The 24,047-nt window shown below is 46.3% G+C and overlaps 1 protein-coding gene across 11 annotated transcripts in view; it reads right to left on the bottom strand.

The window, feature by feature from the left end:
• FER (FER tyrosine kinase) overlaps positions 1 to 24,047 on the bottom strand; it is a 456,675-nt gene that overhangs the window by 11,926 nt on the left and 420,702 nt on the right. For all 11 annotated transcript variants that reach the window (XM_042251005.2, XM_060416072.1, XM_060416073.1 and 8 more), the window contains one exon: positions 6,116 to 6,270. In XM_042251005.2, the coding sequence (XP_042106939.1) occupies positions 6,116 to 6,270 (155 nt within the window). The remainder of the gene's footprint in view (positions 1 to 6,115; positions 6,271 to 24,047) is intronic.

Here is a 24,047-nt window from a genome sequence, read left to right as displayed (position 1 = left end):
GATCTACTCTTTTAGCAACATTCAGATATACAATATAGTATTAATTACAGCAGCCATGCTTTAAATTACATCTCCATGTAGAACAATAAATAAGACTTTCGTAAAGTATGTTTTCTCTTGTTAAAAAATGCTAGGATTTAGAGCCAATCTTCAGTAATTCTATTCTGGGAGAACTGGAACGTGTCTCAGGTTTGCTGAGACGTGTGCGCATCGTGGAGTCCAGCTCCAGCAGCCAGGGGGCCAGCCTGACGGGATGAGCGGTGTCGGCGGGGAATGATGCAGCCTCCGACTCTGGGCGAGGGACTACACGTTTATGTCAAGCCTCAGGTCTTCTTCTATCCTTTGACAAAAGCATCAGGTCAGAGGTTTGACATTTTCAGTTCCCTCTCACACAGATTATTGTCTCCTTGTTGCCCTTCAAACAGAGCTCCTGCTGCAGCGATTCTCCCAGAATCGTGTTTCCTTGTGATTACACTGCATGCTTATTCTGGGCTGCATACTGCATTCCTCAGTTTATTTCTTATCTTTCTAATCCTGCTTGCCCCTAGTATCCTAAGCTCACTATCTCCTAAAAAGGCTTCTAGTATTCTTAATTATTCCTAAACCCTAAGAGTTGGTGATGGACAGGGAGGCCTGGCGTGCTGTGATTCATGGGGTCACAGAGTCAGACACAACTGAGCGACTGAACTGAGCTGAAGCTCAGCAAACTTCCTTTGCCATAAACATTTCCCTCAAAAACAGGTCTCAGATAACAATCCTTCCCGTGGCCTCAAGCTGCGGCCTACATGCTCATCCTGGAACATTCTTTGCAAAAATCCTTGAACAAATGTCAATGGTTACTTTATAGATTATTTTCTGGGCACAACTGCAGAAGGCTTTGTGCTTTCTCACACTTCTCTTAGGAACAATAAGCACCTTAATATTCTTTCCAGCCAACTCAACCAAAGAAAGGAAAGAACAAGTCAGAATCACAAGAGCTAACTCCTTCATTCCGGGTCCATGCCTACACAATCAGGAGAGAGGGCTGGTGCCGTGCCTCCATTATGTCAGTAATGCCTAATGCCGCTCGCGACAAGCACACACTCAGTAACTCCCTCACTGGTTTGGGTAATAAACACTCCTGACTTCCTTCTCATCCTGTTAGAAATCTCTCCCTCAGCTAAACTGTTCTGCATTAAAAATTTTTTTATCAATATTTTTATTGAGGTATAGTTGACTTACAGTATTAATTTCTGCTGTACAGCAAGATGATTCAGTTATACACGTACACACATTTTAAAAAAATATTCTTTTCCCTTATGGTTGATCCTAGGACACTGAATATTCTCTGTATATAAACATATAAAGTGGGGCCCTGTTTCTCCATTCTGTACATGAAAGCTCATACCTGCTAACCCCAGCCCCTCCTGCTTGGCCACTGCCGGCTGGTTCTGTGTGTCTGTGACTCTGTTTAACAGTCAGGTTCATTTGTGCCATGCTTTAGATTCTGCATGTACGTGGTGTCTATGGTGCCTTGCCGGGAGCCAGCACAGGAGATCCCACCCATGACAAGGTCATGCAGGACTCGAGGGACTCCCTGGGCCGATCCCACCCATGACAAGGTCATGTGGAGAGACCTGACGAGCAAGGCGGATCAGGACTCGAGGGACCCCCTGGACCTGCTCGAGCATCTACCCCCCAAATCAGAATCTGTCTGTCTTACTATTTTATGCCTTTCACCAACTCTTCTGACATTAACAGGGGGCTATCCGCGACCACCTTTTTCTGGAAAAAATCAACTTAGGGCTCTAGCTAATAAATATACTGGACAAGATAAGAGTGTTTCAATTCAAACCCCCTGTTAGCATTCTAGTTTACTTGGCAGGTTTATCCAGACTCTTGCAACACTGTTGAGCCAATGCTTGCTGCCAAGTTCTCACATCCCTTATCCATTGTGTTTCTGGGAGTGCATATAGTCAGGATGTAGAAAAAACAAGCAGTAGCCTTAGCATTAGCAACATTAGACTTTGAGTTAATAAGTTCTTTCTTTGCTGTAACCTGCTGAATCTTTGCTCCATAAAAATGTAACTCTGTACTTTAAGGGTGACACAGGCTAGGAATTTAAGAAGAAACACTTTAAGGGAAAATTATTGTTCTGGCTGACCAACCTTTATTAAAAAGGGGTCATAAAATATCAACAGGCCTCTGGGCCAGAAGATAATGTACAAAAAAATAAGACTCTTGCAGGAAAGAACCTAGTAGCGATAAAAGTTAATACTGATGGAATGTTGAGTTGACTCTGCATTTTTCACCTTGCTGTATGTACAACTCAGGGTATAAAAGCTCTCTCTGAAAATAAAGTGATGGGCCTCACTCACTGAAGAAGCTTGGTCTCCCAGTGTCTTTCTTCCTTTCTCTTTCTTACTCTTCTTTCAGGCTAGTTCCCATCTGGACCACAGAGGTCTGCTGTGTCTACTCATTTGCCTGGGCTTCTAAGACCTGAACGTGAAGGTGCCCCATGTCTTTTCTCCCTTGGGAGACCAGGAGGGTGCCTGTGGCCTACGTAGACAGTGCAAGTCTCTTGTCTCAAGACGTTATTGATTTTCTGTATAAACCAAGGAACATCAGCCTCTTTTCTCCTCTATTTTCTCCACTATAGTATTCACTCTCATTCTTTCCTTATCTTTAAATCTCAGTCACCGACGCCATCACCCTGAAGATACCCTGGATCCAACCGGGGCTGGACCCCGGCAGTGCCTTTCTCTTTCTTACTTCACTTGGTATGACAGTCTCCAGTTGCACCCATGTCATGGAAACAGCGTCATTCCATTCTCTTTCAGCCCACTGTGTGCATGGACCGCGTCTTCTGTGTCCACTGCCTGCGATGGGCTCAGCCTGCTTCCCTGTCCTGCTGCTGTGAACGCAGGGGCGTGTGCATCTTTCTGAGTTAGAGTGTTGCCTGGGTGTGTGCCCGGGAGCCAGCTGTGAGCTGTGTCCACCGCCTGCGATGGGCTCAGCCTGCTTCCCTGTCCTGCTGCTGTGAACGCAGGGGTGTGTGCATCTTTCTGAGTTAGGGTGTTGCCTGGGTGTGTGTCCCAGAGCCGGCTGTCATCCGTGTCCACCGCCTGCGATGGGCTCAGGCTGCTTCCCTGACCCGACTGCTGTGAACGCAGGGGCGCACGCGTCTTTCTGAGTTAGGGTGTTGCCTGGGCATGTGCCCAGGCACCGGCTGGCTGGACCATGTGATGACGCTGCGCTTGGTCTTCTGAGGAGCCCCGTCTTGTTTTCTGCAGTGGGTCACCCAGTTACGTTCCCACCAACAGTGGCCTCCCTTGTCTCCACACCCTCTCCCGCACTGACTTGTATACTTAACAATGGCCATTCTGACTGCTGTGAGGTGGCACCCCACTGCAGCTTTGATTTGCATTTCTCTGATAATTAGTGATGCTGAGCATCCTCTCATGTGCCTGTTGGTCATTTGTTTTTCTTTGGAGAAATGTCTATTGGGTTGTTTATTTGCTGTTGAGTTGTATGAACTGCTTGCATACTTTAGAAATGAAGCCTTTGTTAATCGCATCACTTCCAAATATTTCTTGCCCTTCTGTGGGTTGTGTTCTCGTGTTGTTTTTAGGTTCCTTTGCTGTGCAAGAGCTTGTAAGTTTGATTAGGTCCCCTTTGCTTATTTCCTTTTTATTTCTATTGCCTTGGGAGACTGGCCTTAGAAAACACTGGTATGCCTTATGTCAGAGACTGTTTTTTCTATGATCTTTTCTAGGAGTTGTATGGTGTCTTAAAGACTCAGGTCTATGTCTTTCAGCCACTTTCAGGTTGTGTTGTTCAGCGCTTTGTGAAGTTAACATGAAAGCCTGCTGAAAGCAGCCCCTCACGGCCCGCCAGTGACCTTCATGTGTGCTGTGCTTAGTTGCTCGGTCCTGGCTGCCTCTCTGTGACCCTGTGGACTGCAGCCTGCCAGGCTCCTCTGTCCATGGGATTCTCCAGGCAAGAATACTGGAGTGGGTTGCCATGCCCTTCTCCAGGGGGATCTTCCCGACCCAGGCATCAAACCCAGGTCTCCAGCATTACACACAGATTCTTTACCATCTGAGCCACCGGGGAAACATGTCTTTATTCTATGACATGCTAAATTTAGGTCTGGCTCTTACAGATATTGGAATTAGAATTTTGAATTAAAGTATTTGGTAAATACTTTAGTCAGCTTGAAATTCAACTAAAATATGCTCTGATTAAAAGGCAGAATTTTACTGGCATAATTGCTTAGCAGTAAGAGAGATTTTAAAGGCCATGTAATATAGAGAATCTGGCAAACAGGATTAAGAACACATTCTAGAGAGTGGATTTTACTGATAAGTATTTAAGGCTCCCTAGTCCAGCACTGGCTCCCTTATAGGGCTGCTGTAAGAATCAACAAGAAGGTGCTTAGCAATGTTTCATTATCTAAGAAAATGTCTCCATTTAAAAAAAGATTACAGTCCTTTCTTTCATCTTGTGGTTGCTCTCCTTAGGAATACAGCCTCAGAGTAATGGCCGCCCCAGAGAAGAACCGCTGTGGAAAGCAGCAGGGCTGCCATGTTCTGCGGATTCTGAGGAGTGGTGGGACTCCTCAAAGCTTGCCAGCACGCGGGAAGGCAGACTAAGGGTGAGGCTTAGTATCCCTGAAGTATTAAGTTAAGAAACTACATTGCTGGAAACTGGAACAGCTTAGCCAGCTTCTTACAATGACAACTACCTGCACAAATCTATTCCACAGCATTGCTGACATGCAAAATGCAAAGCAGGTTGTGGTGTCTGGATCCATCCCAAGTCGTTTCCAAAACAATTATATTCCAAAGCTTGATCTGGAAAACATTCGGGGGTTCCTCAAACACTTAAGCACAGAATTACCATATTCCCTAGTGTGTACTCAGAATTAACTGAAAATAGGCACACAAATAAATCCTAGTATACAGATGTTTAAAGCAGTACTATTCACAACTGCCAAAAGGTAAACACCACTCAAATACAAATCAATGGATGAACGGATAAATAAATTGTGGTAGATACATATAATAGAATATTACTGAGCTATAAAAAGGAGCAAAATAATGATACATGCTATATAACATGGTTGAACCTTGAAAACCTTATTTTGCTAGGTGAAAGAAGTCCCATACCAATGGTCACATATTATAAGATTCCACTTATATGAAATAGGCAGAATAGGTATATACATAGCAACCAAAAGCAGGTCTGAGGTTGCCAGCGGTTGGGGGAGTAACTTCTCAATACGGGTGTAAGGCTTTATTCCGGAGTGAGGAAGATGCTGTAGAACTAGACAGAGGCAGTACTCGTGCAGCTCTGTGAAGGCACTAAATGCCCCTGAACTGCTCACTTTACAGCAGTCAGGTTTACATCACATGAATTTCGCCTCAAAGCTTTTTTTAAATTACCTGTCTTTAATTTAGACTTTTGTAAATACTTTATATTAATTTTTCATGATGAAGTACTTTTCACTTCAAATTAACAAAGAATAATTTTATGATATGTTTTAAATTTGATTTTTATTTTATGTTGGAGGGTAGGTGAGTCAAAATGTCCTCGCAAAGTGATTCAGATATGTATACACACAGATTCCATCTCTCTCTTCCCGAAAGATTTATACAAGTTCCAGAGACTGAGATGCTAAGAAACCATGTCAGTTTTTCAGAGTGAGAAACTACAGACTTAGTATTTTAGGAACCTAACATCAGATGAGGTTATTGGACCAAATATAAGGCATTCAAAGGAAATGGTCCAGAGCCACACAACACTTTGACTCTGGGTCCAATCTGACTATTAAAATAGAAATAATCTTTTTCTTGGATCACAATAGAAACTTTCAGATGCACACTCACACTTAACAGTGCTTGTAACTCTACCATCTTTTAAATCTAGCAATCTTACACACAGAAATCTGATCAATAAAATTGCTGAATTAAGTCTGTCCACAAGGGCGCAAAGTCTGAACTCACACACACCCCGTGTGCTGCCCCTCAGCTGATTCTCGCTTGTCCTCTGCTCTGCCCTGGGCCCCTGCCCGTGACTGTTTCATGCTGACGGAGTCCACTTTGACCACCAGAAAGGAAGGGTCTCTTCTTACCATAATTAAGCGCTTCTGGTGCCGTCCACTTAATGGGGATCTGCTTCAGGCCAGAAGATGAATACACACCACCGTCCTCTTGACGAGACATTCCAAAGTCACTGATTTTCAGCACGTTATTCTCACCTACCAGGCAGTTTCTTGCAGCAAGATCCCTAGGTCACAATAAGACACAGAAAACGCCGTTCACATTGATGACTTACACACTTCGCATTGCACATCTGCAGTGTGCTTGCAATTAGTTAAGAATGCATATGAGTTTCCAGTCTTTCTTTCTGTCACAGGTAAACATCACCACGAGAACACGTGTGCATGCGGCGGGCCGCATGCTAATCTAGGCGCCACAGGCGTCATTTCCACTGAAACAGAAAGCGCTGATTCTAGGGTTGAGAGAGAAGCCACAGGAGAGACTAGGCAGACTCGGTATCACGCCTCCCTGACTGGCTGTCCCAGAGCCGCACTAACAGAACTTTCTGGGACAAGGGCGCATGCGGCCCCGCGGGCCTGTGTGTGCTGGCTGGCAGGCAGCACGGACCACGTGACTACTCAACACATGCAGTGTGACGGGTGCGATGGGGAAACTGAACGTTTACATTTTCTTACTTCCAGTTACTTAAATAGCTGCACGCGCCTTTGGCAGTGCACCCCTGGAATTCCCCAAAGGTTGGAGAATGGCTGAGGTGCCAAAGAGGCTGATGTCTTTCTTTTCCTCTTTTCCCTTTTTGTATCTGGGATACACAAAACCCTCCCTGGTGATCTGCCCTGCCTCTCTCACCTTGTTCTGCGTGTGTACTAAACTGACTAAGTTGCTTCATTTGTGTCTGACTCCTTGCGACCCCATGGACTTTAGCCCGCCAGGTTCCTCTGTCCATGGAATTTCCCAGGCAAGAATACTGGAGTGGGTTGCCATGCCCTCATCCAGGGGATATTCCCGAACCAGGGATTGAACCTGAGTCTCTTTCATTTCCTGCTTTGGCAGGGGGTTCTTCACCACCAGCGCCACCTGGGAAGCCTCTATCATGCTCTGGTGTCTCCATAATTGCTTATTCCAGCCACACTCCACTTTGTTTTGTCCCCAAACACAGGACAAACCCCCTCTACATGACAAGCTTATTTCCACAGCAGGGCTTTGCACTTCGCTATTCCCTTTGCCTGGAGTACTCGCCTTCTACACTTTTGCATAGCTCGCTCCTCTTCATTCATTCTTAGCTCAAATGAGACTTCTGTGAGACTTGCCAACCTCCCCTGCAGCTAGCTCCAGCCATAATCTAAATACTGGCCAATGAGATATAAGCAGAAGAACTGTTTAGTTTCTTTAAAAGAAAAGGGAAGTACCCATTACATTTCCCTGTCAGATAACTCTATCCTGACCTCCCTTAACTGATAGAAGGGTGGTGGTTAACAAGAGACCAAGTCTGCACTCTAGTTATAGCGGGGAGACAACCAGTAATCAGATTCATGTATGTGATATAGGTGTTTATATACAGACAGATAAGTAAAGTGTATGAGCATGCACACACACAGAGTATCAGAAGGAAGGTCAAACAGTGTTGAGTGTGGAGAAAAAGAGCTATATAAAGGGAAAAAGATTTTCAAGAGGGAATCCTATTTTAGATAGGTTGTTAGGAAAGGTCACTTTGATAATGTGATATTTGATCAAAGACCTGAAAGAAGCTAAGGAGCAAGCCATGGGGATATCTAGGTGAAGAGCATTCAGGGTAAAAAGAATAGTATTTATAGATACAAAGGCCCTAAAATTGGCCCATACTTGGTATATTCAAAGAACGTCAAGGAAGCCAGCAGAGCTGGAGTGGAATGAGTAAGCGAGAAGATAGATTTAATCAGAGTGAGCCAGGACCAAATGATGCATGGCTTTTTAATACTAAGCCCCTTGGATTTTATCAGCTAGGAGGTAGGCGGGGTTCTGCACACAGGACTGACACAGCGTGACTTAGGTTTTGAAGGATGATATGCTACGTGTGGAGAGTGGACTGGCAGAACCAGAGAGCCCAGTTAAGCAGCTTATCTGCGAAGTCTAGAAGAGGTGATGACGGCCTGCACTAAGATGCAACTGGTGGAGGTGGTCAGAGCTATCAGATTCAGGATCTATTCTGAAAGTACAATCAGGAGGACTTGCTGGTGGATTGGATGTAGACTGGGAGAGAAAAAGAGCCGTGGCTGACCCAAGGCATTTGGCCTAAGCAACTGGGAGAATGTGGCTCACAAGGCAACGGGGAACTGGGGGAGAACCAGATTCAGAGCATGGCAGACACAGCTAGCTGCTCCCTACTGTCCATTTAATCCTCTTTTTTAGCTTCCCCTCTGCTGCTCCCCCCACCTTTTTTAGCTGAATATATTGTCATTCAGCTAAAAACTGCTATTTGTCCCAACTTCCCCTGCAGGGAGATCTGGCCGTGATCTAAGTTCTGGCCAATAAGCTGCAAGCAGAAGAGTTGTCTAGGATTTCTAGTAACTTTCTTTCAGAGGGGAAGGACCATTACATTTCTCTCTCCCACCAACGAAAATAGGAAGCACACTAAAGCTGAAGAAGTAACGAGACAAGGGGCCCAGGTCCCTAATGACAAGTGTGCCTGCCACATACAATCTGGACTGCTGATCTTTGTATGTCTAGATTTTTTCTTTTAAATGTGTGAGAGAAATTCCTATGTCATTTAAGCAATTTTTGTTTCTTACATTTTTCTTTTTTTGGGATATATGTGTGTTTGTGTTACGTGCAGTCAAAACTAACTCCTACTGCAGGTGGGGAGCCTGCTTTTGGACATACGGAGTCTGAGCTGTTGGGTAGGCAGTTGGGTGTATTAGTCTGGAGGTCAGAAGAGAGGTCGTGGAGCTGTCCACTTTCAGGTGACACTTGAGGTTATGGGATTCGAGAATGCTTTCACCTAGAGAGTGCGTGTAGAGAGGAAGGAGGATTCAAGGACTGCGCTCCAGAGCACTCTGTGATCTAGAGAGGGACTGAAGACAGAAGGCTGAGGAGGAGCAAGTGAGGCGGGGGGGGACCAACAGGGGAGCTGGTGTCCTGGAAGGCAACTGAGGAAGGCTTTTCGAGGAGGAATCAGACAGTAACTGTCAGCTACTACTAAGAGGACAAGCGAGACGGGGATGATGAGCTGGCCACGAGATTCAGCAACGTGGGGTCTAATGAGACTGACAAGTGTAGTCTCAGGAGCGGTAGGGATGGCGTGACTGGCGCATGTTTGAAGAGGATGAAAGAAAGAAGTGGAGACAGGGAGGGTTAGCCGCTCTGAGTCAGTTTTCTCTAAAGGCATATAGAGAAATGAGGAGGTGACTAGAGAGCCTCTCAGGTCACAGGGGTTTCCCCTCTAACTTGTACAGACAGTAATACTCGTGTATAGAGGGCAGACTAATGCAGGAAGGGGAGGTGGGCATTGCTGGTGGGAAGCCTTTGTGAAGAGGTGGTGTGCTGTTCAGAGCTACACCCCAGTGCCCAGAACAGCACTGGGCCCTAGGAGGCGCTCAGCAGACGTCTGCTGAGCGCACACACACTGCTTTATTCCAGGAGTGATCCCTGCTGAAGGTAGGTTGTCTGTTCTGTGCTTTCCTTTGTAATTCTTTCCTCCTGAGGAACAATCAACAACCTGCTTCTCTTTCAGCTGAGATGGTTTTATATATTTGTCTTTGGAATGCACTTCTACATATCCAACATGAGCCAAGACTTCTGAAAAATTGTAGTCTAATTTATACAGTTGGTCTTGTAACATAGGAAGGGCCTTGAGCACTGGCTTGAGCGTTAGCTGACTGGTAATATGGAATTTCCTCAGGGAGTTAAACTGGCCTTGTGCATCTTTGTGGGAAACTTGGGCAACAGCGCCTGAAGACGCTCAGAAAGGAATGCGGCATCTTCTACCTTACTGACTTGGTAAGATCAGCTTTATTTATTGGATCTAGTTTCACAATGGAGAAGCTTAGAAGCCCAAGGTTAAAATTAAATCACTGACTCGCTTCCCAGTTCTGTGGAAGAGTGAGGGACTCTGGTTTGTTGTTAGACAAAGTGAGTGGTAGTAAAATACTGGTTCGTTCTAATCTGTAGGAAGGAACTTTTCTATAAAAGTACATTCTGTGTGCTTAGGAATGCCACGACCTACCTATGGCCTAGATGGCCTGAATGAAAAACAGCTCTGTGACTTATTTGACTGTCCTTGGGAAAAGAATCTCAAAAAAAAGAGTAGATATATGTATGCGTATAACTGAATCACTTTGCTGTAAACCTGAAACTTATACAACATTATAAATCAACTATACTACTGTAAATGTTTTTTAAAAACTAGATCTGGAAATGCAAAGTTCTAGAATAATCAAAGCAACTTGAAGAAGCATAAAGCTGAAGGACTCACCTAACCTGATTCTAAATATCACTAGAAAGATATCATCATCAATACAGTTAAGTAGGACAGATATATTACAGATCACTGGAGCAGAATAGCAGGTCCTGAAATGGATCACAGACGTGTGGTCACCTGACCGGACAGAGGTACGATGGACCGCAGCGCGAACCTCCCAGTCCTGGCCAGGGGACCGGGCGACGCCCCCTCAGGGCCAAACGCCATTTCTCTCGGTCGGAATGAGCTGCCATTCAGCGTGGCTGTTTAGGCATGTACAGGGTTTCGGTGTTGGACCTTTCCTCAGAATAAGGCCTGTGCTGCACAACGACATACACTGTCTTCACTGCAGCGCCGGCATGGGCTCCGTCCTCTGAAATGAGGATTTCAGTTCTATGAGGGATGAAGCTAAAACTAATTTAGAGATACCTTCAACTCAATGTTGTGGGCTGCACGAAGTTCAAGTGCATGGAAATGGTATCTTTGGGCATACTCTATGAATTAAAATAAAACCTCAGGCCTTCAGGCAATAAGCATGCACTGCATCCTCACCCTTTGCCTAATAGTCTAAAAAGTATTAAAGGAGATAGGAACCACAGATGCAGTCTTTGGGCTGAGAAGCTGACAATCTAATTTGGGAGATAAGGCAGACACACACCTCTGTCCCTTCTCTCCTCTCCGTTCATTTCTTTATTTAGCTCCCAGCTGCCTCGCCCCAAGTCAGACACGGCAGACTAATGCTCCCTGCCTCTCCCCACCTGAAACTGCAGGAGAGCAAGTCAGCGTGAGCCAGTGTGCCACCGACTGCAAATCCTACAGGAATTCAGGGATGGGGAATCTCCTAACAGGCTGGCGTGGTGTTCACAGAAGGTAACTGTAATGCTGGGGAAGACTGAAGCGGGAGGAGAAGGGGACGACAGAGGATGAGATGGCTGGATGGCATCACCCACTCAATGGACATGAGTCTGAGTAAACTCCGGGAGTTGGTGATGGACAGGGAGGCCTGGCGTGCTGCAGTCCATGGGGTCACAAAGAGTCGGAAATGACTGAGCGACGGAACTGAAATGATGGGAGATAACTTGATCTTACTGGGTGCAGAGGAACAGCGCAGTGAATGCTATTGGCTGCCCAAAGGACACGGAGCTGTTCCACTTAGGTCTGCTGCATAATCTTACTTAAAGATTCAAACTTTTAACTGTATACCAAGGGTCTCTTATAAGCTGTACACAGTATGAGACAGGCTAATTAGGATGAAATGGGCACAGAGAACATTTACGGGAAATCCGGTGCCAGCAGGCACTGGAGATGAGCACATTTTCTTTGCTCTCTCTGGAAATTACAACAGTGAGCAGCTTGCTCTGGAGCGATGCTGCCTCTCAGAGCAAATACTGTGATGAACCAGGGACAACCAGAAGGCTGGGCCAGTGTTCTCCTTTGCCGGCTGCTTTATCCCAAACGCCATTCGCTGCTTGCAGCTAAGATTAATCCCTCAGTAGGAAAGGAGTTAAGAAATATTTGCTTCTTTTCCCACTAGGTCTGGATAATTGTTACTGTTTAGTCGCTAAGCCGTCCAACTATTTGCGACCCCAGGGACTACAGCCCGCCAGGCTCCTCTGTTCATAGGATTTCCCAGGCAAGAATATTGGAGTAGGTTGCCATTCCCTTCTCCAGAGGATCTTCCTGACCCAGGGACTGAACCCACATCTCTTGCATTGGCCGGGAGATTCTTTACCACTGAGCCACCAGGGAAGGCCCCGGTCTGGATAAAACTGAGTCACAAATAACTCTTGGCACTTAGAAGGAGAATACCTGAGATCTCCTCATTCTAACACAGGGCGGAAAGCCATAACCCGGGGTGGGGGATAAAGGAAGCCGACTTCATGTGCCTCATTATGCTCTGCTAAAGAACAGGATTCTCCTATCTTACTACTGCACAGCACGTGTGTCAGTGATGGCTGCAAGCACACTTGGGGAGCATTATAGAGGAGTAGCTGAAAGCAGCAACTCTGAAACATTGCATCGGTGATTCCCTAGCTCTTGGACCTTTAGAAATTTACTTACGCTTAGCCTCAGTTTTCTCATCTGTAAAGTAGGAAGTATCTGCCAAAGACTGTTGTGAAAATTATGTAAACTGTTTAGCACAGCAATTGGAAAACAGCAGTGAGACTTGAATTTTAGTCACAAAAACTGTGTATTGGAGAATTACTGCCTTCTCCTCCCTTCTAACTGGAATAACTGTTTGACCACCTTTCTATTTATATAAACACAGAAGCCATTCAATTTAGTTCTCCTAACAGCAACAATTTATGTGGCATTTGCTACATGTCAGGGACTATGTTAAGCTCCTTTCATAAAAGCCACTTAATTCTTCTGGTTACGGTACTGATGACCTCTGTCTTTATACAGGAGATGAACCTGAAGGCTGGAGGGTGAAGTGGCCTAGGGCTGCAGGGTCAGTGGGGGGGCTACTGAGGTCCGGCCTCAGAGCCTGCCATGCTGGCCCCCTGCCATCATGCCTCTCAACACGCCTCGCACTTCTCTTCCAGAACGCAATCCCATTACACACCCCATAATCCGCAGCCAGTGGCTACAGCTTCCGAATTTTAAACAACCCGAGAGTTAAAAGTTGATTACCTTTAAGAAAGAAAGTGACACTCCACTCTCCCCTCTGAAAAGGGAGGGGGACCTGAAAAACCTGTTTTTGGAAGAAGCCAAAAGTCAGCAAATGGGTTGAAGTGACAGACGTGTGTCCACTGGGAGGGGGAGGCAGGGCAGCATGGAGCGGGGACCACGACACGGCCGCCACTACTGAGCCGACAGTGATGGGACCAGAGATGAGGCAAAAGAGAAGCGACCAGCCACACCCTTCTGCAGACCCCATGGTGCGTCTTTCCACCTCGGAATCCCCATCTCTTCCTTTGAATAAAATCCATGGGAAGGTGAAGATCTCTCTCCATGCCTCATTTTCAGGCGCACCTGTGACTTCACTCCCCACCTCGTTCCTCAACCTCCCTTCCCCTCACAGCTTCCTGCCCCACACTTCCCACCTCCGCCTCGGTGAGCTCTGTGCCCCCATCACTAATGGGGCACTTAGTTCTAAAAGAAGAGGCCCCAAAGGAAGGCCCAGCTGCAGAACTGTGCACATTAGGCCCATTATTAAACTGTGCTTTTTCTGTTCCTTTGAGAAACCGCTGAGTGCCACGCATTCTGGGGGGCAGGAAGGAAGGCGCTGCTCCCGTGCGTGCAGACAGGTGAGAGGGAGAGGGGGTGATGTGTGTCTCTGCTGAGGCCTGCCCCAGTGCTCGGCGGGCTGGTACAGTGAGAGCCACAGGCTCCTGAAATCCGTGGCCTGCTGCCCATGGGACACTTAGAGGCTTCGGGATCTGAGGTACTTCATTTGCTTAAAGCCTCTGCAAAAATGCAAACATGCTACCTGTGGGGAGGGAGGTACATGAGACTTTTAAATCACATTTTGGCATAAATTACTCCAGTAGATAATCGAACTGATGTCACACAGAATCTGTGTGGACAGAGGAGCCTGGCAGGTGCGGTCCACAGGGGCGCAGAATCAGACAGGCCTGAGTGCGCGGCGGCACAGCACACAGAAATGCATGATGACGGCGCAGGCCTGCTCCGACAGTGGGGAGAGAGCAGGCACAGGCTGAGCACCCAGAGCAGGCCATGGAGAGCCGGCCTGGCCTGGGTGTGGTGGGCTCCCCGGGGCGGGCAGGCCTGGCTCTGTTGAGTATGAGTGTGCGGGGAACATCAGCCTGCTGCTGCTGAGCCGCTCAGTCGTGTCCGACGCTGTGCGACCCCGTGGACTGCAGCCCGCCAGGCTCCTCTGTCCACAGGATTCTCCAGCAGGAGCACTGGAGTGGGTGGCCAGGCCTCCTCAGGGGACCTTCCCCACCCAGGGATGGAGCCCGCGTCTCTTACGTCTCCTACACTGGCAGGCGGGTTCTTTACATGTGCCCCCTGGGAGTGCAGGCGCAACTTCTAAAAAGCTGTCCAGGGATTGCCCTAGGGAGTTTCTTCTAAACCAGGTGACCTTCTCTCAACAGCACAGCAGGGTCAGCCCTGGAGGCTGAGTTGCCTCCACCCGAGTTTGCGCGTGTGCTGGAGAAACGCGGCCCTGGGCTGTCCATGGAGAGACAGAGGCTCTGCTGACTCCCCTAATGAGGCTGCTGCGGGCGAGCTGGGCCCTGAAACTGCTCCCTGAGAGCTGGCTGCAGGAGAGCTGCTCACGGAGGCCCCGGAAGCCACCTGCCGTCACCAAAATGGACGTGGGGGGCGCACATACCTGCACTTACTCTGGCTCTTTCATCTCCTTTCCGTCAGCAACTTCCCTGTAAGAGAACCCTAGCTGGATACGTGCAAGTATGGACTAGGCATATTCTTTCCTTTAGCTTATAGACAATTCCCAGATAGTCAGAAAGGGAACTCATACCACAAATAGGGATATTGAAAAAAAACCCAGAACCACAAACACGCAGTGATAACACCTGCTTTAGTCCTCAATGTACCTGAAAAACCCAAGGGGAACTTCCTTTGTCTTTAAGTACTGTGACTAATCTGGATGGTTTATCGTTACGAACCTCTGTCTGTATAGTCAGAAATGTTGCTGCTGCTAAGTCGCTTCACTCGTGTCCGACTCTGCGCGACCCCATAGATGGCAGCCCACCAGGCTCTCCCATCCCTGGGATTCTCCAGGCAAGAACACTGGAGTGGGCTGCCATTTCCTTCTTCAGTGCATGAAAGTAAAAGTGAAGTCACTCAGTTGTGCCCGACTCTCAGCGACCCCATGGACTGCAGCCCATCAGGGTCCTCCGTCCATGGGATTTTCCAGGCAAGAGTACTGGAGTGGGGTGCCATTGCCTTCTCCAATAGTCAGAACTAAGCATCTCTTATTCATAACTTTCTACTATCACTTGAGGGCCACATGACGATGTTAGATATCAAATTGGTAGAGACTACTACAAATTATAAATAAATATTGATCTAAAAGTGAACCTATTAATAAAGAAACAGTCTGGTCAAGAAGAACTGGGGCATGGTGGGCAGTGGGGAAGACAAATGAAAAAACATTGACGGAACGTAAATACCGCAAATCTCTTTAGTTCACAGAAACATATCAAATCCCAGTGGGGAACTCAACAACAAAACAGAGCTGTCCTAAGCATGCACAGTTAAGGCCAAGAGATACCTGCCCTCCACACTTAGTCTCAGTACTAATGGCAAGAGCCTCTGCTCGTAAGACTTCTGGAAGGGAGATTTTAAAAACATCCGCCCTCTCCTGTTCTGACAGTAGGAGAAAGAAGCCACTTGCTTGAGTGACTAATGATAAAACCTACGCTACACTTGGAGGCAGCTAATTCCTCTGAACAACAGACAGAAAGTGACAGAATCACTTCTTACTGAACAGTCATCAAGATAACAGCAACCATTTGTTGAATGTTTTATATTTGTCAGGTACTGTTTTAAATCTTTTTCAAACAATTCATTTCCTGTCAATACTCAGCTTTGTGAGTACTGATCTGAAAATGAAATAATTTCAGACTTTTCCAGGAGCAACAAGGAGAACACCTCCTCTGCCAGGGGTTCTGGACCAGGAGTTGGAGACCTGAGTTATCACCAGGGTTTTCCTTAACAAGCCGTGTAAATGAATACCCCACGCATCATCTTCCTGGGCCTCGGGAATGAGAGCACCAGTTCTTGACTTTCTTGAGTGTAAGTCTTCCACATAATATGCAACCATTTTATGACTTGTTTGTACCACATTTACCCTGATGTGAGAGTTGTATTTTTACAATGGCTGACAAAGAAGATACAATATAATGAAAAAGCTCCTAAGGATTCAAAACTGTTTTGAAACAAATTTGTATTCCATTAATCACAACAGTAAAATAGAATTGCATATGGACATATACAGATACATCATTCTGTCTCAAACGAAGCTTGAGGTGCCCTTGGATACTTGCAGTGGCTTGGAGGAGCCGGAGGTCCATGGTCCAGCACGTGGTAGCCAGAGTATGGCCCTTTCCACTGTAACGCTCTGTAAGCTATGGTTAAAGGCACTGTCCCCCTGTAACTGGCTGGATGAATTCGCCACACAGGGATGCTCGACGGTCCTGGTGAAGGGTTTCCTACCTTTCCATCACAAGCGTGAACACCAACGTTGATGAATGAGGGCTAGTTATAAGTTACAAGTTTGAATCAAGAAAACACACTTCCTGACCTGGTAAGAATAAGAGTGACTACTTATTTAGCACCTCGTATGTGACAGGCATGATACAAGGAGCTTAACCTATTATCCCTAACTGCTATTTAAATATAGGTAGTTCAGTTCAGTTCAGTTGCTCAGTTGTGTCTGACTCTTTGCAATCCCATGAACTGCAGCACGCCAGGCCTACCTGTCCATCAACAACTCCGAGAATCCACCCAAACCCATGTCCATTGAGTTGGTGATGCCATCCAACCATCTCACCCTCTGTCGTCCCCTTCTCCTCCTGCCCTCAATCTTTCCCAGCATCAGGGTCTTTTCCAATGAGTAAGCTCTCCACATCAGGTGGCCAAAGTACTTTAGTTTCAGCTTCAGCATCAGTCCCTCCAATGAACACCCAGGGCTGATCTCCTTTAGGATGGGCTGGTGGGATCTCCTCGCAGGTATCTCTGTCTTAAATGTAGGCATCACCAGACTTCCTGGCAGCTCAGGTGGTAAAGAATCCCCCTGCAATGTGGGAGACCTGGGTTCGATCCCTGAGTTGGGAAGATCCTCTGGAGACGGGCATGGCAGCCCACTCCAGTATTCTTGCCTGGAGAAGCCCATGGACAGAGGAGCCTCGTGGGCTGCAGTCCACGGGGTCGCACAGAGTCGGATACGACTGACACTATTGTACCGATAAAGAAACCAAGGCGCAGAGATTAACTAACTTGCTCAAGGAGATAGTGGACACGTAGCTGAGTGTGGAATCTGTCTTGCTCCGAAGCTCGCATGCTTCCAGTATTCTACAATGCTGAGTATCCTTTTGGTTCCTTTGAACGACTGTTTTTATCTTGACAAAACTTAAGCTCGGCAGCCCCTGAGTGGACAGACTTCTGCCATCTTGTTCCTGAGCCTGGATGAAATAGAGCTCTGCTCAGTGCTTAAGCTCCAGGATACCGACTATACTGAGGACTAAAATATGCGTCACCTTTGCTATTCTATTTTCCTTTCCTGCATAAAGGCGCATGACAATTATAAAGGCGCAGAACGATTCCCCCACACCATTCGTTGCCGTTTACGTCTCACTGCGTCACACACGGCCTCACACTGGCACCTAAATTCAGACTCTGAAGGCACGCAAAGAAGGAGAGCGGCTGTGTATGTCTGCAACACACAAGATGCGGCAAGACCACTTGGACTTTTATGGCCTGCAAAGCGCCCGGTACTAACGAACTCACACAACAATCACGGGGGAATGCACCTCGACGCAGGTAGCGAGCCATCCGCAGACAGTTAACTCTTTGCAGGACTATGTTCTCTGTGCAGGGAAGGCCACAGGCTTTGCACTTGGCCGAGAAAGCCCATATGGACTGCGTCCCCCCAGCACCCTGTGCCCACTTCTTCCACCCAGACACAGCTGTCGGTCAGACCGCACAGCTGTTGCGGTCTGGTGATGCATGGGAGCCTCTCAGGCCGCACTCTTAGTCGAGCAGGAGGACGGCCGTACCTGGCGTAGGAACACGGAGTCCCCTAACCACAGCAGGAGCCCGTGTGCACAGGGGAAAGATCCCATCCTGCTCGCTGTGGCACCAGGCCCTTTAACGAACACTTTTTAGTATTTATAGGAATTCAAGAGAAGTAGTGACTTCCTTTCATGTGTCTCAACAATTCTTTCCTTGCCTCCCATTTACATTCCTTTCAAATGCCATTTTCATTATTCCCATTTCAGTTTCTAATGTTGTTTTCTAGGTTTATGAAGTGATATCCCAGGTGGCTTTTATTATAAACTTTCCTTCAGTCCTATGATTGCTTTCAGTATATGAAATCCAAATAAGGAGAGCCAGACTTATGAATAAGATCTACTTTATAATAATTCATTTTTTATCTTGAAACAAAGATCTGAAATTCAATTTCTTTTCTGTCTCTCTGTATTTTCTTTTCATAGTCAGGAGAGCTTGCTTTATCTTAGCTCATTTTTAATTCTGTATTATGTTTGATAAGACTTCATTTTTATGGTATTATATTAAGACTTGTTTCATATATGTAACTGTTTTTCTCATATACTTCTACAAGGTAAAAGGTTTTTGAAATATTCACCAAATGTCCTCCTATGATTAGTTATTATTCGTTCCATGATTCTTTGCAGTAATCCACACAAAATCTGCATTTTGCATTCATGAAGGATTTCTCGTCTAAGCAAATACTACCTCTGCATACACATGTGTTCTTTTGGTCTCTTAATGAAATCTGCATTTACCAACTTGCACACCGCAGTTACACAAGTGTCTGAAAGACTCAAAGTGGACAAAATAATCATTTATATACGTGTAAAGCCTATCATGCCTGAAGGAGTCCACATGTTTTTGCAAATTACAGTCCTCTCCAGACTCTGAGAGGAAAATGTGACAGCTGCTTTGACAACATTCAGGACAGTGCACAGCAAGGGGGCAAGTCAGGGCGGCTCTTGCTGAATCTTGGCAAAATTACATTAAAACAGTCACCTATGAGGCAACTTAACTGGGACACAGGACTTTTAAAGTTCCATGAGATACCAAATTATTCTTTTAGTGCCATCAGTTGAATCTTAGCTGACATTAGGTAGTAGTTGAACCTTTCAGATTATTTAAAGTATTTCTAAAGCAAAGGAATTAGAGGCTGCATTTGCAAACAGACTGCCTTGTTAAGACCTTGCTACTTTGGCACAAATGTCCACTAATCTGACACTGAATGCATGCCGCGAGACTGGCACGGATCCTAAGACTGTGACGCCCAACCTTTGTGATGACAGTGACGGCACAGGGAAGAAATAATCTCGGGACTATGACCTGGGAACTGATTAAGGAAACCAGTACTTTGGCCACCTCATGTGAAGAGTCGACTCATTGGAAAAGACTGATGCTGGGAGGGACTGGGGGCAGGAGGAGAAGGGGACGACAGAAGCTGAGATGGCTGGATGGCATTACCGACTCAATGGACGTGAGTTTGAGTGAACTCCAGGAGTTGGTGATGGACAGGGAGGCCTGGTGTGCTGCAATTCATGGTGTGCTGCAAAGAGTTGGACATGACTGAGCGACTGAACTGAACTGAGTCTGTTACACAGATGAGTTTCTAGGTTCTAACAACCCAGCATTCTATAGTTACTGCTTGATAACGTACAAAAACTTCTTCTGCTCTATATCAAAAAGACATGCTTCTACTTTACTTTGTATTTTTAAATTTACTATTCCATTAATCTTAGAATCTAGCCATAAGATGTACACAAAAGAGAGTATCCATCCATGCACTGCATGCACCTATCAACCAGTGAGCTCGCCAATGGTTCAGCTTCTCTTTACTAAGGCATTAATAATTGCCAACATCCGCTGGATCATGGAAAAAGCAAGAGAGTTCCAGAAAAACATCTATTTCTGCTTGATTGACTATGTCAAAGCCTTTGACTGTGTGGATCACAATAAACTGGAAAATTCTGAGAGAGATGGGAATACCAGACCACCTGACCTGCCTCTTCAGAAACCTGTATGTAGGTCAGGAGGCAACAGAACTGGTCATGGAACAACAGACTGGTTCCAAATAGGAAAAGGAGCACGTCAAGGCTGTATATCATCACCCTGCTTATTTAACTTATATGCAGAATACACAATGAGAAACGCTGGACTGGAAGAAACACAAGCTGGAATCAAGATTGCCGGGAGAAATATCAGTAATCTCAGATATGCAGATGACACCACCCTTATGGCAGCAAGTGAAGAGGAACTCAAAAGCCTCTTGATGAAAGTGAAAGAGGAGAGTGAAAAGTTGGCTAAAGCTCAACATTCAGAAAATAAAGATCATGGCAACTGATCCCATCACTTCATGGGAAATAGATGGGGAAACAGTGGAAACAGTGTCAGACTTTACTTTTCTGGGCTCCAAAATCACTGCAGATGGTGACTGCAGCCATGAAATTAAAAGACTCTTACTCCTTGGAAGGAAAGTTATGACCAATCTAGACAGCATATTAAAAAGCAGAGACATTACTTTGCCGACTAAGGTCCATCTAGTCAAGGCTATGGTTTTTCCTGTGGTCATGTATGGATGTGAGAGTTGGACTGTGAAGAAAGCTGAGTGCCGAAGAATTGATGCTTTTGAACTGTGATGTTGGAGAAGACTCTTGAGAGTCCCTTGGACTGCAAGGAGATCCAACCAGTCCATCCTAAAGGAGATCAGTCCTGGGTGTTCATTGGAAGGACTGATGTTGAAGCTGAAACTCCAATACCTTGGCCACCTGATGGGAAGAGCTGACTCATCTGAAAAGACCCTGATGCTGGGAAAGATTAGGGCAGGAGGAGAAAGGGATGACAGAGGATGAGATGGTTCGATGGCATCACCGACTCGATGGACATGGGTTTGGGTGAACTCTGGGAGTTGGTGATGGACAGGGAGGCCTGGCGTGCTGCAGTCCATGAGGTTGCAAAGAGTCGGACACGACTGTGTGACTGAATTGAACTGAACTGAATAGGTACTGGGTCTTCTGCTGTGTGCTGCAGGTAAAGACAGCCCAATTTCTTCTCTCAGGAAACTCAATATTACAAGAAATAGCTATGCAAGTACACACATTACAATGTTGGAGGTGACAAGTCTGAAAATTAGGAGTGGGCTCTCCAATGTGGTATGAAATCTTGGCTGACTTGTGACTGTGATGAGCAGAATGTGCAGAAGTGGAAGTATGAAGCTCTGGAGTGTAAGCCTTAAGAGGCCTTGCAGCTTCCACTCTAATTTTCCTGGAACACTCCAGACACTGTGGAAAAAAGCCTGGGCAAGATGCCATCTAAAGAGAGAGGGGCACAGCCTCCAGTGGGCAGGAAGGCCCAGGCCGTGTGAGTGGGGCTGTGTTAACCCTCCAGTCCCAGTCAAACTGTTAGGTGTCTGAGGCCACATGAGTGACCCTGGGGAGAAACACAGAAAACCATTCAGCTGAGCCAGCCCAGACTACCAACCCAAACTGGTGAGACAGAAAGGTAAGAAATGCTGTTTTAAGGCACTCTGTTGGGGACGGAATTTGATGAAGCATTAGACAATGGGAATAGCAGATTTATTAAGCATTTATTAGCACTGAGAGTGAGGAGAGCTCAACAGCAAGGGAACAGGGGCGGGCAGGAGAGCGGAGAGCAGTGCTCGCTGCTGAGGGAAAGCCTACGGCTGCTCCCTGCGGCTCCTCATCCGCCTGACGGAGCAGCGCAGGCATCTTCTTACCGGGGCAGCTCTTTCTCCGGGCTTGGCTCCTGGTCCTCTGCTTTGAACTTGTTTTTTCATCTAGCTTTTTATGGGCCACAGAGCTTTTATGGGCTGAATTTTTCCCTTTCAAGTTTTCTCTTTGCACTTATGACCACCAGGCTCTTTGATGAGTGTGTCTTCCAGACGCAGCTGCTCTGTGTCCAGAAAATGACACTGCCAGAGGGCTCTACCTGGTACCATCTCTTTACGACCAGTCACTTCCAACTGGGTATATAACAGAAAAAAAATAGAGTATCTGGCAGGCGGAAGCTAGTTCACTTAGAGACACACTTCCCTGGGACACTTTGAGGGAGTTCTGCTCTCAGAATAGATCAAATCACAGTGAGGGATATAGGTAATGATGCCCCTGAGTCATCAATAAAGGTGATAACTATGGGGAAAACTTGGTATCAGAAAGTAGGAGAATGTGATAGGCACTTTCCAACTATTTCCATGAAAGATTTAAAATTACAAGGAGAAGGCCAAGGGATAAATTGATTTGCTTCTCTCAAAAAGTATGTAATTTGCACTTCCGATTTGCCAGGCACTCTTCTAGGCAAAACAGTGACAAGACACACAAATTTATGTTCTTATGAAACTTAGGCTCCTTTGGCACAAACTAGATAAATGATGCATTATCAAAGAGGATACATCTAAAAGAATCACTCAAGGACATATTTGACATAATGTGAAAAGCGGCTCCATAAAAGAGGAAGATGCAGTGTGCAAAAAATAGCAGAAGCAAGGACATGAGCGACACGATTATGTCAGCGTAACTGCTGATCCGCGCCGGACTCATGTCGATGCGTGGCAAAACCAACACAATCGTGTACAGTAATGAACCTCCAATTAAAATAAATAAATTTATTAAAAAAAAGGTTCCTAGACCTCTTCACCATGCTAAGTGGAAGGCAGAAGATGGGGGTGGCTAGGATGATCAGCGCTCAAGGCGTTGGCCTGCTCCCACGAGAGAAGGGGACTATGGCGTAAAATGCTCAGGGGTAAGACGTGCGCGTGAACGTGAACTGAAGCGACAGTCACTCAGTCGTGTCCGGCTCTTTACGACCCCACAGGCTATGCGCTCCACGGAATTCTCCAGGCCAGAATCCTGGAGTGGGTGACCTTTCCCCTCTCCAGGGGACCTTCCCAACCCAGGGATGGAACCGGGGTCTCCTGCATTGCAGGCAGATTCTTCACCAGCTGAGCCACCAGAAAGCAGAAAAAGAGCACCAATAAGAATAAAAAGAACTGCATTTCTAAAAAAGTAGAATTCACCAAAATGACACATTACTGATCCTAAAGGGGAAATACATCAAAGAGTGAACACAACAGGAAACCCAGACTTATTATGAGCGAAGGTACAAAGCAAAAGCAGCCCAATTCCACATGAGCATAGACCTGGCTTAGAAGGGGCAGTGTCTAAAGCCTGCGGCAGGCGGAACGCCAGCGAGTCAGCAGGGAGGAAGGGAGGAGGGAACAGAAGCAATCACCAGACAGCCAGCAGAGCGGCGGCCCCATGTTCCCAGCAAACAGCCGCCGAAACACGGGCAAAGGAAATGGAGGCCACCTCTGAGTACTTTAATAATTCTCTCACTAATGGGAGAGGCGGCATTTAGATTCAGTCCATGAGGAAACAATCAGAGTGATTACGGAATCCCACACTGTCCCAGTGTGTGGTCTGACTATTAATCGGGAGTGATGTCATTCTGTGGAGAAGCTGTGTCTGTCTCACTCTCGGCTTACTGAAGCCTGGGGCCCCTGGGGGCACCTTATCGGGAACAAGTCTGTCTCTGAGAAAGAACTGGCAAACCTTCACGAGGCCTTTACAGCTGCAATCTCAGAACCAATTATCACGATTACTGTCAAAGCTATAGTAAATAGCTTAGGTTTTCTTCGGTTTAGTTCTTTTGGTGACTGATTCTATTAATATAATAACAGGCAAATCTCAACTGTTATGCAGATGGTTTTATTTTCTTAATGTTTCTATAATCCATTATATTAGCTATAAAATAGATATGTAAATTTCATTAAATTGCCATGGGCTAAACAATAAAATGATTATGTAAAATCATACCAGGCAACCAAACTATTCTATAAAGGTTTTATTATCCATATT

This window comes from Ovis aries, chromosome 5 (assembly GCF_016772045.2).
Source record: "Ovis aries strain OAR_USU_Benz2616 breed Rambouillet chromosome 5, ARS-UI_Ramb_v3.0, whole genome shotgun sequence".
In the NCBI taxonomy this organism is placed as follows: domain Eukaryota; kingdom Metazoa; phylum Chordata; class Mammalia; order Artiodactyla; family Bovidae; genus Ovis; species Ovis aries.
This window is presented reverse-complemented; position numbering and strand designations above follow the sequence as displayed.